The 17,796-nt window shown below is 47.1% G+C and overlaps 2 protein-coding genes across 2 annotated transcripts in view; one reads left to right on the forward strand and one right to left on the reverse strand.

Annotated features, from left to right (window-relative positions):
* On the forward strand, window positions 1-11,079 carry GUSB (glucuronidase beta). Its single transcript, XM_071448059.1, has 12 exons — window positions 1-268; window positions 1,860-2,048; window positions 2,862-3,043; window positions 3,471-3,613; window positions 3,776-3,963; window positions 4,861-5,013; window positions 5,490-5,668; window positions 6,328-6,474; window positions 7,455-7,539; window positions 9,028-9,204; window positions 9,659-9,794; window positions 10,860-11,079. The coding sequence occupies exons 1-12, from the start codon at window positions 32-34 to the stop codon at window positions 11,015-11,017; spliced, it is 1,974 nt and encodes a 657-aa protein (XP_071304160.1). The 5' UTR covers window positions 1-31; the 3' UTR covers window positions 11,018-11,079.
* The window catches only part of VKORC1L1 (vitamin K epoxide reductase complex subunit 1 like 1), a 19,835-nt gene continuing 10,473 nt past the window's right edge, over window positions 8,435-17,796 (reverse strand). The window contains exon 3 of the mRNA XM_071448061.1: window positions 8,435-17,188. Coding sequence (XP_071304162.1) covers window positions 16,962-17,188 — 227 coding nt within the window. The 3' untranslated portion in view covers window positions 8,435-16,961. The remainder of the gene's footprint in view (window positions 17,189-17,796) is intronic.

Genomic DNA, 17,796 nt, shown 5'->3' on the forward strand with positions numbered 1-17,796 from the left:
TCTCCCTCAGCGGGCCCTGCCCACAGCCAAGATGGCGCTGGCGGCCGCAGGCGGCGGCGGGGCCGGTCTGTGCACGCTGCTGATGCTGCCGGTGCTGCTGCTGTTCCTCCCGGGGCTGGCGGCCGGTGCCGCCGGGATGCTGCAGCCCCGGGACACCCCCTCCCGCGAGCGCAGGGAGCTCGGCGGCCTCTGGAGCTTCCGCGCCGATCTGTCTCCGGGCAGGGACGCCGGGTTCGCGCAGCGCTGGTACCGGCGGCCGCTCCGGCAGGTAGCGGGGAGCGGGGCGGGCGCTGCCCATCCCCGGGCACGGGCTGCGCTCCTTCCCCTCAGAACCGGGCTCCGGCCCGCTGTAGGGGCTCCTCTTCTTTCTTCCTCTTTTCCTCTTTCCCTGCTTTCTTCCCCACCGGGCTGCCGTTCTCCTCACGGTGCTGGCCCGGCGCAGGTTGTTCTTGAGGCAGCTCCTAATTAGCAGCTGACCCTGCTCCGAACTGTTCTTGGGGCGGTTCCTAATTAGCAGCCCCTGATGATGCCCTCCGAAGGTAGACACCCTTTGAATGAGCCCCGTTCACCTCCAGGAGCCTTGCACAGCTCTGAGCTTCCAGCAGCACAGAATCAGCACAGATGTGCCTGGAAGGGCACTGGGAATTGTTTATTCCAAAGTTTCAGAGTGCTGGTAGAAAAGTTTTGGTGTGACTGAGATCCGCTTGGAAATAACTGCATTGCCTGACAGAAAGGAGTTAGGGATTTTATGCATAAAATGTATAAGTCGTTCATTATTTCTGTTTTAGCCTTTTGGCCGATTTTGTTGCTGGGTTGTGGAAGGAGAGAAGAGCTGAAGGGCACTGTGCTGCTGGAGGTTTTGCAGAGGAGAGGAATCCTGAGCTGTGTCCCTTCAAAGAGAGGCTTAGATGGGTGCACTCAACCTGTTTTAGAGCTCAGAGAATCTCCCTGAAGGACACTCAGGTTCTGGCCAGCCCAGGCAAGGGTTTTCCTGCATCAGATTCTAGAAAATCCTCTTGCCCATCCAAGGATTTTCCCGCTCGGATTTTCTGATGAGGGCACCGGGCTCTGCAGTGGCAGTGCTGAGTCAGCCACGCACATGATGCCCACCCTGGGTGCCCAGACCTTCCTCATTCCATTTCCTGAGGCTTCCTCAGGGAAGGAGAACTGCAGAACTCCTTTGTGCAACATCCTGAGTGCAGAAAGTGCTGAAAATGAACAGCTCTGTTTGGCAACAGCATCTGGATTCCTCAATATTCAATGTACTGTGACACTGCCTCCCTCTAATCTTCATGTTGAAATAAGCAACTGAATGGATTCTCTTGTAATTCCAAGGAATCTCTGTTGTTTCATGCAGTGAGAAAGGCTGGGCTGATCCCAAACAGTCTCCACGGGGAGAAAAATATCCCAAAATATCCGTTACTGCCCAAAATATCTATTATTTTGTTACACTCTTACTACAGCTCTTAGCTGACAAACAGCACCACAACTCCCACATTGCTCTGGAGCTGTGCAGGAAAAAATTGCACTGAAACAACAACCTGGGCTTGGGTTTTTCCCTCCTCACTTCTATGATTCCACGATGCCAGGGCCATTAATGAAAACATTTCATTGTACAGCAGGAGGGGAATAGAAAGCAGCAGCTGCTTCCTGTAGGAACAGGCAGGTTCATGTGCCTGGTGCTAATCAGGGCTTGTATAGGAGCTGTGAGAGATCTCAGCAGTTTCTAAACAGCTTTTCCCAAGTATTTCCCCTTGGCAAAGGCACTGTAAGGATGTCACTGGAAGGGGACGCCTCCAGTAGTAAAATTCATTTTTAAAAACTCTCTGTTCCTTCCTTTGCCACGCCATTCCTGCCAGACCGGCCCCGTGATTGACATGCCGGTGCCTGCCAGCTTCAACGACATCACGCAGGACCCCAGCCTGGAGAATTTCATCGGCTGGGTGTGGTACGAGAAGGAGGTGCTGCTCCCCCTGCGCTGGCTGCAGGGCGATCCCGCCCCCAGGGTGGTGCTGCGCTTTGGGAGCGCCCATTACTACTCCATCGTGGTACGTGCCGGGGGATCGGCCCTAAACTGGGGCCAATTACTGCTTCCTAAATTAGGCTGGACTAAAGGCAGTTCTATGGTTTGTTCAGCAAATGCGTCCCTGCCTCGATTTTGCATCCCCTTCTGAGCTCGTGCCCGTTTTCCCCCAGCAAGAATGAATTCCAGTTTCTCTGATGCTGTAGTTTTGGGGTTGGCAATTAAACATTTCCTGATTAATGGATCTGCCCCACACTGTGTTGTGGTGGTGTTCACAGGGGTCTGAGGCTGAGGGAAGAGATGAGGATCTGACTCCATGTTTCAAAAAGCTGGTTTATTATTTTATGATATATATTATATTAAAACTATACTAAAAGAATAGAAGGAAGGATTTCATCAGAAGGCTGGCTAAGAATAGAAAAAGAATGATAACAAAATCTCATGACTGACCAAGACAGTCCAGACAGCTGGGCTGTGATTGGCCATTCATTAGAAACAACCAGATGAGACCAATCCCAGCCCCACCTGTTGCATTCCACAGCAGCAGATAACCATTGGTTACATGTTGTTCCTGAGGCCTCTCAGCTTCTCAGGAGCAAAAAATCCTAAGGAAAGGATTTTCCATAAAACATGTGTGTGACACTGTGTCCCTCAGTGACACTTGATGTGACCCAGACCTAGCTCCCAGCAGAGGGAATCCCTCAAAGATCAAGGCTGATCCCTCAAAGACCCTTTGAGGATCAAGAGCCCAGGTGTTCCTCATAACCAGGCTTCCCTTCCCCGTGCTCTGCTGACCCCAAAATCCCTATAACCCATTTTTTGGTGTTTTTCCTTGCAGTGGGTGAACGGGGTGCAGGTGGTGGAGCACGAAGGGGGGCACCTGCCCTTTGAGGCTGACATCAGCAGCGTGGTGCAGGGCAGCCCAGGCTCCCTGTGCCGCATCACTGTGGCCCTCAACAACACCCTGACCCCCCACACGCTGCCCCCGGGCTCCATCCAGTACATGGCTGACAAATCAAGGTGAGTTCTGGGCTGTTTTACTGCTGGGTGTGGGAGAGGGGGGCAGTTTGTTCAGCTGCTGGTTCAGAAATGCCTCCATGGGGTTGTCTTTATGGTGGAGCTGTGAGGAGTTTTAAGCTGTGGCGTTGTGAGGAATCAGCAGTGAGTTATTGCATCTGTTTTGTGCCCAGGGGGCTCTGATTGGGTGATGTGCCAGGCTGAATCCAGGGCAGGTTTGAGAAGCTTGGATTCAGCTGGGAGCTGCAGCTCTCCTGAAGGATGAAGATCTTTGTTAACTTCTTTGTTAACTGCAAAATCCTTCAGTGTAGCAGCTGACAGACAGATCCAGCCTGTCATAAAGATATTTTACATTATTATTATTATTTTGCACTGCCTTCTGCTGTGTAGTGAAGTGTAATGCAGCCTTGCCCCCGTCTTGCTCACTCAGGTACCCCAAGAACTATTTTGTGCAGAACACCAAGTTTGATTTCTTTAATTATGCTGGGATCCACCGCCCAGTTGTGCTTTACACCACTCCTGCTGCCTACATCGATGACATCACTGTGACAACCACTTCATCAGACAGCGTGGGTAGGTCCAGAGCAGCTCCCTCAGGCTCCAAATGGAGGTGCCAAGGGCAGCCAAAGGGAAAACATCCTGCACTGGTCTGATTGAATTTGTTTCCTAGTGGCTTTTCCTGAGGCTGAGCTGTCTCCTGCAGTCTCTGATTGTTTTTTGTTTCCTCTGAGCCAGCCAGGGTGCAGTATCAGGTGTCAGTGGCTGGCAGCACAGCCAATTCCTTGTCCCTGAGCTTACGTGACCAGGAGGGGAAGGTGGTGGCTACAGGTGATGGCCCAGTGGGAGAGCTCAAAGTCCTCAGCCCCAACCTCTGGTGGCCTTACCTGATGCACGAGAACCCTGGATACCTGTACTCCTTGGAGGTAAAGTGGCATTTCCTCCTCTGGGGGTGTGTTTAATGGGGTTAAGGCACTGCCATATGGCCTGTCCTCTTCTCAGGGGCCCTGTGCGTGTGACCAGAGTGGCTCTGCTAATTAAGCACTAATCAAATCAAGCTTTGGCAGCTTCTGAAGGGGCTGGCAGGGAGAAGGGCATTGCTGGACTGTGCTCTGAGCTGCTGACTGAGGGTCCAGTCCATCCCCTCTGGGGAGATGATGAGTTAACAGCTGGAGCCTGGGAGATGCTGTGGGAGTTAAGGATCAGTGGTGATGTTCAGGTGCAGAAATCAGGGAGGATGAGCTGCTCTGATGTTCAGGTGCAGAAATCAGGGAGGATGAGCTGCTCTGATGTTCAGGTGCAGAGATCAGGGAGGATGAGCTGCTCTGATGTTGCAGAAATCAGGGAGGATGAGCTGCTCTGATGTTCAGGTGCAGAAATCAGGGAGGATGAGCTGCTCTGATGTTCAGGTGCAGAAATCAGGGAGGATGAGCTGCTCTGATGTTGCAGAAATCAGGGAGGATGAGCTGCTCTGAGTTTCCAGGGGCTCAGGGTCACACCTGGGAGCAGGGGATGTGGCAGTCATTGCCTGGCATCAAGGGCACAGAAATGGCCTGGGGGGATGCCGTGGGGAAAAGACACTGAAGTTTTTTGGGATGAGCAAAAAGGGACATCCAGGGGCTCATCCTTCATCCTCCGGCTTCCACACCTTGGATTTGTATTTTTGTTCAGTCAGACCCAGCTCCCCCCAGCAGCAGCAGTGAGGAGCAGGCTGTGTGCTGAGGGCTGGGAAGGGATGTGGGGCCAGAATCTCCCTCCCAGACAGGGGAGGGAGCCCTGGGCATCCCTGTGAGGGCTCCCCCTGTTGCTCCCTGGACACACAGGTGAGGATGCAGGCCCAGCTGGATGGGGCCCTGCTGGAGGACGTGTACACGCTGCCCGTGGGCATCCGCACCGTGCACGTCACCAGCAGCCAGTTCCTCATCAACGGCCGGCCCTTCTACTTCCACGGGGTCAACAAGCACGAGGATGCAGACGTGAGTGTGACACCCAGGGCCACCTCAGCTCACACTGCCCAGGTGGCACCTGTGCTGCCTCCCCTCCCCTCTCCTCTCACACCCTCCTGCCAGGCTAAGCACTAAGGGGACACCCACACCATGCCCGGTCCTGCCATCCCTCAGGGCACATGGATGTGCTAGTGGAGACACTGAAGCATCTCCCAGCACAGCTTTCAGCCAGACATGCTGACAGACAGACAGACAGACAGACAGTCTGCTGTGAGGGTGGGGAGGCCCTGGCACAGATTGCACAGAGAAGCTGTGGCTGCCCCATCCCTGCAAGCCTTCCAGGCCAGTTGGACAGGGCTTGGAGCAACCATGGCAGGGGTGGAATGATAAGAGCTTTAAGGTCCCCTCCAACCCAAACCCCTCTGACTGTGGCAGTGGCTGTTGGGTTCCCCACCCTGGGCAGGGGAGCTCTGCTCACAAGGGCTGGTTGCTCTCTCTCCCCCCAGATCCGTGGCAAAGGCCTGGACTGGCCCCTGATTGTGAAGGATTTCAACCTGCTGCGCTGGCTGGGGGCCAACTCGTTCCGCACCAGCCACTACCCCTACGCTGAGGAGATCATGGACCTGTGCGACGCCTACGGCATCGCCGTCATCGACGAGAGCCCGGGGGTGGGCATCAAACTGCCGTAAGAGCTGCCAGCACGCCCTGCCCTCGCCCCTCTGCTCCCCTCTCAGCTGCTCCCCAGTGTCCCTTTACTGCTCTTACACTTCTGTCCTCAGTGCTGATAGTGGGAGTACTTTGTTCTGTTTGGAAATGTCCCGTTGCGCCACCGGTGGTGCCTCATGATGTTGGGCAATGCCTCATGATGAGGGCACTTTGCCACATTTTGCCACATGGCTCCATTAATGAGCCCAAACCATGGCCCTGAACTGTGCAGTAAACTTTGGGGAAATGAGGCAGAAGCCATCTGTCACTTTAATTTTTTAAGATTTTTTAAGCTTTCTGATGTTAACATTTTTGTAGCGAACTTCCTCACACGCTTTCTGTAAATAACTCATTGTTTTGCATTCCTTTATGGAGGAGGAGAAATTTGATGGACTGTTAGTTTGTCCAGTGTCATTGGAAAGGTGGCACTGTCGCCCTCCAATCCACTGTCACTTTTGGAAATCTATAAATGTTGGAGTCAGAAAATAATCCTCCCTTCTTTTTCTCCACCCAGAGAGCAGCGGTGTGCGCTTGTGCTCTTTCGTGTCCTATAGTGACAGCCATCCCCAGCACCTGCTGTGCTGAGTTTTCCCAGGGGAATGGATGGATTTCACACCCTCCCCTCCTTCTGCCTTGCAGAGAGAGCTTTGGGAACAGGTCCCTGCAGCACCACCTGGCAGTGATGGAGGAGCTGGTGCGCAGGGATAAGAACAGGCCCTCCGTGGTCATGTGGTCAGTGGCCAACGAGCCGGCCTCAGAGCTGCCCCCAGCTGCTCACTACTTCAAGTAAGTGCCTCTGCTCCTCATCTCCTGGCAGATGATGACTCTTCTTCCTTTGGGATGGCTCAGAGAGGTAGTAAAGGGAGGGCAGGCATTTTTTGGGAACCCTGGAATTTTTTGGGAACCTGTGGATGCAAACTAAAATGCAACTGCTGCACGTGTGAAACCGATGCTCAGAACTGTCCCAACGTGTTGGTTCAGACCCACCAAGGCTCCACAAAATTCCCAGGAGTCCACTTGGTTTGAGCATCTCTTCTTGAGCTGAGGGTTGAGTAAAACCAGACCTGGTGAGAATGGAATGTTCCTTGTTACCACTGGAAGATGGGTGCTGAGTCCTGTGAGATTTTCAGCAAAGCTGTAAAATAACTGGCCTTTCATTCTGAACACAAGGTTCTGCAGTCAATGCTGCTTGTTTGTCCTGTGGCTTCCCACTTCAAAGCCACTGCTTTGAGTCCCTGCAGCCCCCTTGGTTTGTTTCTCAAGAGATTTAAGCTTTGGGTAGCCCAGAGGCAGCTGTGTAATCAGCAGCAGACTGTCCCTGGGAGCTGAGGTGCATTAAGAGAGAACTGTGAGTTTCATTCTTCAGGAGGTTCCACCACCCTCCTGCAATGCCAGGGCAGCAGCAGAGCTTGACTCTCCCGTTCTGTCCCATCTCCCTCACTCAGGGCTTCCTCAGGAACATCCCAGGAGTTGTTCAGAGACTTCCTATTGCCCTTTTTACAGTTTTGTCCTCAAACTCAACTGTCCCTCCACCTTCTGAGCTGCTGGCACCACCCATGTGCCTGTGCTTGGTGTGCTTCCACTCTGCTCCTTTTCAGGTGCCGTAGCAACCTCTTGGTGACAGATATTCTCTTTATTTCATTCCAACTCTGGCTGCTAAATCAAAAGCAGCTCAGTCTGGGGGGTGGAAGGACAGAGAGCCTGGGGAGAGGGGGCTGTGCTGCTCCATGCTGTTGTTGAACTCTTGCTTTACTGTTTGCAAACAGGACAGTGATAGCTCACACTAAAGCTCTCGACCCCTCCAGACCAGTCACCTTTGTGACAGATGCTAATTACGCTCTTGATCATGGTGTAAGTTTGCTTTATTTTCTAGCTTTTCCTTTCTTTTTTTTTTAAATTCACACATTAAATTTCCTTCTCTTGTCACTTGTTTTGTATTCCTTCCCCCCCCCCCACTCCTATCTAAATTTACTGGAGATATTTAGCAGGGAAAGGCTAAAGAAAAATTACATTTTTGTCTCTAGTAGAAATCACCTTATCCTGTAGTTGTAGTCCAGCTGGAGAAAAAAAAAAAGATCTGTAAGAGAGAACAATTCTTTGTGTGCAGGATTATGCCCCTGGATTCCATTAATATTGTCATGCTTTGCTATGCCATTGATTCTGTTTACTAATGCTCAGGATTTTCACTTGCAATTAAGCCAAAGCTTAAACCTCTTTAAAATGCTCACAACCCTTGTGGAAGTCTAAAGGAAGGAAGCTTTGCTTTAATTCCTGCTTTCAACTGCTCTAGATCTTCTTTGGCAGATGTCTTTTTGTGTTGAATAATCTAAAAGCTCCTCCAGCTCCACAATTAAAGTCCTGGAGCTGGATAAATGATCACAATGCACTTTCCTTGCATTTTTGGGCCTTTCATAGCATGCACCAAGGATTTTTAACACCTGTATTTGTTTCCAGGGTAGAGGTAGATCCTTGTACAATAATCACTCCTAGCAGGTGAGTTGGTGCTGCCACACATCCCTGATCCAGGTTGCACTTTGGATTTCTTCTAAAATGTCCTCTAATTAGCAGGAATGGCTGCAACTCTGAGGTTTTTCCTCCCCACTCCAGAAAAGAAAACAAACCTCTAATGGTTTTAAAGATGAAGGAGCCCAGCAGGAATCTGCTTTTGGATATCCCATTCCCACTCTGCCCAACTGGAGGAGCCCAGGCAAACAAACCCAGAGAACAGATCTCTCATACACTGATATGATATTAGAACTTTTTTTTTCTTTTATTACAAAACATGTTAAGAGAACATTGAACAAGTTACATACAACATCACTTTATTTTGAGGGGGCTTTGTGCCCTTTTATCACACTGTCCATGTGGTAGAAATGGCAAATAACTTGCAGAATGCTTTAGTCTTAGTATTGCACCATTGATGCACAAAATTTAGTTGCTAGTCAAAATATTTGACCACTCACTTGATAATCACATTCCAATACTCAAAAAGAAAAAGTACATCTAAATGTACCAGCAAGCCAGAGACATCTTGGAAACAAAAAAACTTCTAACAAACCTGAGAATGAAACGTGTTGATCTTGTCTAACTCTTTGCTGTGACTTCCTAATCTGTAAGAAAAATGCCAAATTAATGCTGTTAGCTCATTAAATTTATCCTTTCTTTTTTTTTTTTTTTTTCTGGGAAAGAGATTATAGTTGGAGAGCCTGAGTGATGGGGGAAACAATTAGTTCTATGTGTAATAAACCTGGATTCCATTAATTGAACCCAAAGGAGGATTTAGCTTTACAAGAGAAGGTTGAAGTCTGTGCCAAAACACTCTCACCTTGTTTTTTGCAGGCTCCCTATGTGGATGTGATTTGTGTGAACAGCTACTTCTCCTGGTACCATGACCCAGGCCACCTGGAAGTGATCCCACTCCAACTCACAGCCCAGTTTGAGAACTGGTATAAAACCTACCAAAAACCCATTATCCAGAGTGAATATGGAGCAGACTCAGTGCCTGGGCTGCACAGTGTGAGTGTTGTGGTGGAAACAGCTCTTAGAAGGCAGAAAATGGTAACTGGGAGAGGCTGGCACCACTGGGCCTGGCTTTGCTGGGAGATGCTTTAGCTGGGAGTGTCCAAAAGGCTCCAGGATTGGGATCCTGCTCCACCAAAACCAGAGAGCTCTGCCACTCACTCTGTCTGCTAAAGAGGACTCCAAAATGTGTCCTTGGAAGTGCTAGAAAATGCTTAAATGAAAGCAGAGCCTGGAGAATGGAAGTTCCTGGTGCTGTCCCATGGAGGGGGGTGGCACTCCTGTCCCTGTCATGACAAAGGCCACCAGGGGAATTCCCCCTGGGAATACCTGGAGTTCTGTGCTGCAGGTTAATGCAGCCCAGCCAGCAGAGCAGGCAGCCCCAGAGCTGCTGGTCAGGAATAGTTGGGAGTGGGATTGTTTGTGCCCTGAGCCTCTCTCCTGGCTGCAGGACCCTCCCCTGATGTTCAGTGAGGAGTACCAGCAGGCCCTGCTCAGGGAGTACCACTCTGTGCTGGACAAGAAGAGGAAGGAGTACGTGGTTGGGGAGCTCATCTGGAATTTTGCTGATTTCATGACCAATCAAGGTGAGATTTTATTTATATTCTAAACCTTTCCATCCTCCCTGGGAGTTTAGTGGTTGTGCCACACAAACACTGTGCTGAAGGCCCTGTGTTCACCAGGTTTTGTCACAAAATCCAGCATGACCTTGGAAGGCCCTGCCTGTGCTTAATTCACCCTTCCTCCTGCACAGATGCTCCCAGGAACATGGGACAATGCACAGGGGAAGCTTGTGAGGACCCAGTTGCTCCTGGTTTTTAGCCACCCTCAATTCAGAGCTTCAGGCAGCTGTCAGGGACATCTCACTTGCTTCCAGTGTCCCCTGCAGCTGCCCTGGGAACAGAGCACCTTAAATAATCATAATTTACTTGGTAGAGGTTCAGCAGCAGAGGAGCAGATGCCACAATGGCACACAGCTGGCTCACCATGACACCCCATCCATTATTAATAGATAAGTGCAGTCACAAAGGAAGGGAAATTCCTTAATTCACAGAAATGAAACAATCTCAACTCAGATCTAACAATGAACCTGTTCTGCTTATGCCACCTGCAGTGGGTTGGGTGGTGAGCAGTCAGGGAGAAGGAGGAACAGCACTAAAATACCCTGCAGAGCACCAGGACAGGCATTGGAAAGCTTAGGGATGGCAGTGCCCAGAAAAGCAGCATCAAAAAGAACTGAGAAAACGTAGACAAGGTCACACACAGATGCAGTTCCAGGCTCTCTACCTGTTGCAATCCTTTTCTATAATTTCCTACAAAAACTGAAACAGGAAGAAAGGATCCAGACACCACACAGGACAGTAAAAGGTCACCACCATTTCCTCCATCCAATCTGAAGGTGGAGCCAATCTCCAGCAGATGTAACTCTGAGGATTGGGCACACCCCAGTGAGTGTCCCAGCCCAGCAGCTGTAGAACAGGAGCTGCTGCAGCTGAACTGCCCTGTCCCATCCACGGATCCTGCCCGGCTCCCCTGACTGTGCAGACAAAGTGCAGAGGTCTCTTCCACGTGGCCTGATTTAGTACCTCCATTGTAACAGCTCCCAGCAGAGCCTGCTTTATACATTTCTGTATTTTCTAACTTCTCTGCAGGCACCACACGAGTTCTGGGCAACAAGAAGGGAATCTTCACCCGCCAGCGCCAGCCCAAAGCCGCTGCCTTTGTCCTTAGGGACAGGTACTGGAGGATTGCAAATGAATCAAGCTGTCTTCCTCCTGCAATAACATCACATTCCCTCTTCCTAAAATGAAAACAAAGGGTTTAGTGCCTGGGGATTATGCTGAACTCGTTATTAAATCTCTGTTTAAATAAGTTTTATGCCTGATTGAAGTCTTGCAAGTCCAGTGCGATTTCTAGTCCACCTGAAGTAGTTACTGTGATGCAAAAGCAGATCAGAAACTTTTGTTTCCTCTGCTCAGCCACCTCTGGAGGCTTCTTGTTTCCAGGCAGGAAAACAAATATTCACTTTCAAGGAGCTGAAGTTAAGAAATCCTGACTGAGGTATCTGTTTATGACAAAAAAAATTACAAATATTACATGATACAACTCAATGCTGAACTTAAAAAAATCTAAGTTACTCTAAATGAACATCAAATCCCTCTAAAGCAAATGAGGTTTTCCAGTTAAAGTCCCCTAAGAGTTAACACTATTGAGATCACAGCAAACTGTCCCCAGGGTTGCAGAGGAGCACAGTGTGTGCAGCTGCTCTGGCCTGACAGGATGGATGTGTGAGAAATCCTGAGCATTCCAGCAGCCAGGAGGGCTGTGAGCCACCCACCACCCTCCAACAGAGAGCCTGGAATTCCTGTTCCAGCAGCAAGGTGGAATGTTACAGAGGGAGGGACTACATCAAATCAACTTGAAATCTTACTTATTTTACAGTACCAAGACTGCCACTGTCAGACACAAACTGTGTCCAACAATGCCACTTCCATGTGGAAGGGCTTCTTTCATCTTAAATATCACCACAGGAAGAGCAGCCCAGAGGGAAATTCTGTTCCAAAGCTTTCTGAGAGTGGCCTGAAGCCCTCTGGGGCAGGTGTAGGTAAATCCCTGTGCTGCTGCAGTGCTGTCCCTTTAGGCCTGCACAGCAGCCTAGGCCAGGCTTTAGCCAGGCATGGATCTCACCAGCACTCAGCAAAACTCAGAATATTTAATCTGCAAACTTCCCAAAAGCAGCAGCACAAGGAGCAGAATAACAAAAGCAGAGGCTGCCCAATGCATTTGGGAAGTTCCAATTCTGGAGTTTGGTTATTGGAATTCACAGATTCTGGGTGGAAGCGGTGCCATGGCTCCTGCTCTGCAGCTGCCTCTCTGTGCCTCAGGGAAGTGACCAAATCTGAGCATATAAAGGAAATATTTGCTTTTCTCTTGTGTGCTGGCCAAATTCTGTTCCCTTCAGAGGTGGTACACGAGGAACCAACAGCACCTTCCACCCTGCCCCAGCACAATAAGGACACAGATGTTCACTGCAGACTCCACAACAATTTTTCTTGTGTTTGTAAGGGAAAAGAAACAACATTACAGCATTCCTCACACTGTGCTAGGCCTAGATGTTCTCTAGAACTAAACCCCCAGAATATAAAACTCTATGCACAATAAAAGGACATTTGTTCAAGCACACCATGGTACTGCCAACTAGCAGTGTTTGAAAGTCATTTCAACTTCTCCATCATCCTTTAAAAACTCATTTTCTTCAATTTCAACAAACCTGACCAAAACACAGATGAGGATTTGACATTGGTCACTCCTTACAAAGCAGGGCTCAGCTCAGCTCCCCCAAAATCTGAGCACACATCTGAGGGTTAATTCCTGCTCGTTCTCAACGAACCCAACCCTGCCAGCAGCTCCCTCCCCAATTCCAGGGACACTCCAGCCCTTTTTCCAGGGATCTTGTGGTCTGTGGGACCAGCTTTGAGCAGCCCCAATAAAGCAGAAAGTGATAAAAATCACAAGATTGGGTGGGATTTTTTTTTTGTTTCTTTTTTTTGCTTAAAGAACTGTAAACATTGAAAGCCTCAAGTCAACGCTGCTCAGCCTTTACACACAATGCTCAGCCAGACAAAAGCTGCAGGAATTCTACTGGGAAAACTGGGATCTGGGGAGAATCAAGTGCTTTAACCCTTCTACTGCTAAACACACACAAGGTCTTGGGGGAAAACCACACGACTTGGTACAATTTCTAGAAACAGAATTACAGTACTGACATTAAAAACAGTTTCTAAGGCTCAGACTGAGTCCAAAAAGGCCTCTGGTTGGGTTCATTCAAGCTCTTATGTTTGGACTGCATGAATGCAGCATAAGAATGATTGCAGCAAGACATCCACAGGTAATTTCTACATTTATTTTTGTTGGTGGTTTTTTTTTTCTTTTTTTTTTTTCTTTTTTACCAAAAAAGTTATGTGCAACAAATAGAATTCATACATATTTACATGGTTTTTTACCTGTTAGCAAAATTGTATCCTAAACCTCCAGTAGAGAATCTCTCAGCCTATATTGAGAAAAGGAACACCTGCCCAATGACTCCATTTTAAATGGGTGTTGGATTTGAAAGCCCTGGGAATAAATAGTTGATGGAACATACTATACAGAACAAACACCTAATATTTAGGCCATGCTTAACACAGTTTTGTGGTAACAGAATACTTCATATCTTTTCTGGACCAGTTTAAACAACATTGGCAGAACCAAAGCCAAGCTCTGATCTCAGCCCACGTAAATGAGGAGCAGAACTGCCTGAAGCACCTCACCAACCTCCTGGAACAACTGAGACTACAGCAGCACAAAAATGCCAACTCCAGCATTCAGAAAGCTCCTCAGCAGAGATCTGCTGTCCCTTCAGATCCCAAAGGTGCTCAGGAATGTTTCACTGGCCTCAGTGTCACAAATGTTTCACTGGGAGAAACTTCCAAGAATATTCATTTCCTCCCTGGCCTTAAAGAGTAGCAAGTACCTTACAGTAAGAGGATTTCAGGAATGGTAAATTCCTAAGCAGGGTTTGGGATGAGGTTTTGTTGCCTTTCCAATCCGCCCCTCACTGTCAAATTTCCAACTCAGAATATTCCATGATCCTAAAGGAATTTTGGGATTCTGAGAGAGCCAAAGAGGGGCAGGAAGAGCCCAAATTCAGAACCTCTGTTTGGATACTGTGAATTTTATCCCTTCCATTCTCCTGAGTGCTGAAACCACAACAAGGATCTCTGTAACACCCCCTGTCCCTTGCCAGCCCAAATATCATTCACCTGCCTTTACCCAGACTCCTGCATCCCCGGGAAATTTTAGGATTTGCCTTTGGATTTGGAAGGATTAAAACCAGTATCAAGCACACATTTGCCACCACATTTTGGCTGGGGCAGGCAGGGGGGCACAGCTGCACTCCTGATTTCAATCACAGCCCATTTTCCTGAAGGAAAATGCTGTTTCTATCATTGGGAGCAGCAAGGAAAGAGTCAAAAGAACTGGAAGCAGAAAGGTCCAAATTTCTCCTGCTAAGATAATTCTGCCCTTTATTCAGGCCAACTGCATTTCTGAAGCATGAGAGAGAAAGAGAAGAAATCAGGGCCATTTCTAGCAAATCACTCCCAGTAAAAAGGAACTGCAAGGGAAGCACACAAGCCAAGAGTGTTCACAATGAAGGATCAGATTTGCAAAGCTGTGCACAAAGTGTGGCTGCAAATTCTCCCAGAGCCCAAACTCCAGCTCCATTTGCTCCCTCTGTGCACACTAACAAGGACTGCTGGAAATCTGGCCCTAAACATTTTTACTAAACAAACTGAATCAACAGACTATGCCCACACAAACAAGCACAAGACACAGTGAAGTCAACACAATACTTTCAGCTGATGGGGCTTTTTCTCCTCTTTTTTTCCCAGAATTGGACCAAGTACTCATGGATTAGACTTGTCTCCATGGCTGCTTGCTCTGAGACAGGAGCAACTTTCAGGCAGCACATGTTCACCTCTTCCTTGGATGAAAAGAAGATGCCTTTAGTGTAGATCACAGGAATGCATCGAAATAAAATCTGTACAACACAGGAAACACTGCTACTGCCTCAGGGCTTGGGAGAGAACAAAGCCAAGCCTTGAGGGACCAATTCAACATCATTCATTCCCCTTAATATCAAAGTGGAAGGCATTTGAGAGACAGAACTAAACATCAAGACAAGCTTTAACTATACTCTGGTCAATACAAAACTCATTTAATGGATTGTTGGCTAAAACTGTCAGACGAGGGACAAGTCATTTAGTGTTACATGCAACAGATGTTACTCACACCACACAACTCTGTACAGAAAAGCAGTTTCCACCTCTACCCTTGGTGCAAACCAGAATTATTTCAGTAGTAATTTAAATATTAATTTTGTGAATTTGATCTCCAACCTTGTTTTGCTCTATGGAAACACTGCTCGTTTCACAGTCAAGTTTATCCTTAGTGTTTAAAACCACTTACAATGGAAGTGTCTCTCTGACATTCATGTTTGAGAATGAAAATGCTAAAAGGAGTTAAATTAGTTCTTTAAATAAATGGGTATGCAGTTGGAATTGTTCATATTTCGAACTGACAAGGGCAAAAAGCAGCACAGCACCAATTACAGAAAGTAGCTGAACCCACACATTTTGGTGTCACACAGTCTGAAACACAAATATTTCACTTTTCCAAATCACATCAACCTTTTAAATTAAACTGAAAACAATACTGCTACCACTTCTCAGTCTAAAAACTAAAACCAGATCTCTTAATACTCTTCTATCCCCAGCGAGTTTGCTGGGAATTTTGTTTGTTCATTTTTAAAGCAAGGACACTTCTGCCTGCCAAGTTCAACACAAAGTATTTGGTTTAAGATTTGAAGACAGAAGGCACTTTTAACATTCAGCCTTAGAATACTGAGTGCAGAAACAATGTGTACAATTTTGTTCCTTTGTTTAAATCTGCAGTTTAATATTTTTTCCCCAATTAGTTCTTAGAAAGAGCAATGATAGCACTATATCACATTTCATTTTCAGGAGCACATTGACTTACTTATCCCATTAAACAGGTTGCCCTTCCAAGAGATCTTCTGTGTGTGTGTGTGTCAGGCCTAAAGTTCATTTCCCAATATAGCACAAACCAAAGATCCTGACCAAGATCAATTAAGGAACTGCTTTTTCAGTGCACTGCTTGGTTATCCTGCTCACTCAGTGGTTTCCACTGCAAATTGCAATTCTATACTGCAGCATTCACAGAACATCAAACATTAGTAACACTGGGTGGCTGAGCACAGCTTCAAATGGAACAGCTCTGCTTGGAAATGGAGTCCTCTGAAAGAACACTTCATCCAACCCCCAATCTGCAAATCAGCTTTTCATTGACCACATGAAGCTATTTTTGTTCTGTACAGAAATTAATGAGGTTGTCGTTTAATCAGCATACTTCAGGTTTCAGCTTTAATTCCATTTTTGTTACTGGAGACAAAAAAAAAAAAAAAAAAAAAGAAAAAAAAAAGAAGAAAAAATGGAACCAACCCCAAGCATCATTCTTGTGAAAGCACAACAGTGAGAGCAGCAACTCCATGTTCTTTAGAGGTCACTTCTTCCATCGTGTCAGTCGACTCTGAGCTGAACCCTCTGACAGCTCCTAACCAAACCCAGGGGACAGTGAGTTCTCCAAGGATGAAACCAAGAGTTCTAATTTTATTTACAGTATAAGTCCTAGTCAAATCTAAGTCCATCAGCTAAAAAAAAAAAAAAAGAAAAAAAAGAAAAAAAAAGAAAAAATACACTTATTGTAAACATGGCAACATTAAATATGGTGATGCTAGTCTAGAATATTTCATGTCATGATCACATCTTGTTATACCTGAATTTATATACAGGATATTTTATAGCAAGTGTTACCCACTTCACAAGTGGAGGGGGAAGAGAGAGAGTCTAGGTTTTGCTGTGGCTAAAACTCCTTCAAAGTAAAGTTAAAGCTTGTCTTTGATTGTTATAGAGCTTTCTTTCATAACCGCATTGAAACTGAAGATTAGCACAGAGAAATTATCTGGGGCCCCTTGAAATTTATAATTCAAAATTTCCATTATGATTCTCGTGAGGGGGAAAGGGGGGAAAGGGGGGGGCAAAAAGTGTCTGATATGGAGAATAAAAAAATTACTGCAAAATAAACTTAAATGGAAGTTGGGTCTTCAGACTGTCAGTCAAAAGTTCCAGCAGGGGTTATTCCTGTTTGGGTTGGAGTTGCCTCTTCCAGGCCTCGTTCAAATAAACTAGTCGTTTGTAGTTGATGATAAAGAGAATGAAGTTCAGCAAATATGTGAGCACGCAGACAATGCAAAATTCCTTCAGCACGAAGTACAGAATGTATGCCAAGTACAGGGACCCTACTACAGACACTATGGAGGATGTCATGAGGATTAGAGCTGCTACTGCACTTGCTGTCATACCTGCAACAAGAGAGACACAGTTACTCACCCCTCTCCACACAGGGCAAAAGTGAATTCAAGCTCAGCCACTCAGCAACAGTTCCACAAAATTCTGGTTAAAACACCACCTGGGTATTTGGAGAGGAATATCTAAAGCTCTGCCTGACAGCCCTGTGATAAGGAGTGTGTGTAGGATTAACCATCCTCATATTCCTGAGTTATAGGGAAATTCGTGGTCAGGTTATTTCTGTCAGGATTAACAGCTTTGTAGCAAACCACAGAGTTACCAAGAAATATATAAAATTATATTTCATGCACTTTTTTGCCTGCTCTCTCCATTACTCCTCCAAAACTTGCCCATTTCATTTTTATTCCCTCTTTTCCACCATGCAATCCAATGCCAAATATACTGGAGTGAAAATACCAGCACAGAAACTGTCTTCACACTTGGATTATTAATAGCATATCAGGAGAAAATGCAATTACTCTCGTTATCAGTTGGGTTTTAAGCCCTTTGGACAGATGTATCATTAGAGTGCTGCTAAAAAAACCCCGAGATAGAAAAATCAGAAGCATTTATCTGGTTTCCTGCAGATTGTGCAATGGATATTGCTCTCCTCCTTCATGCC

The sequence above is a fragment of the Agelaius tricolor genome, unplaced genomic scaffold (assembly GCF_023055355.1).
Source record: "Agelaius tricolor isolate 1412-34295 unplaced genomic scaffold, bAgeTri1.0.p SCAF_25, whole genome shotgun sequence".
Classification (NCBI taxonomy): domain Eukaryota; kingdom Metazoa; phylum Chordata; class Aves; order Passeriformes; family Icteridae; genus Agelaius; species Agelaius tricolor.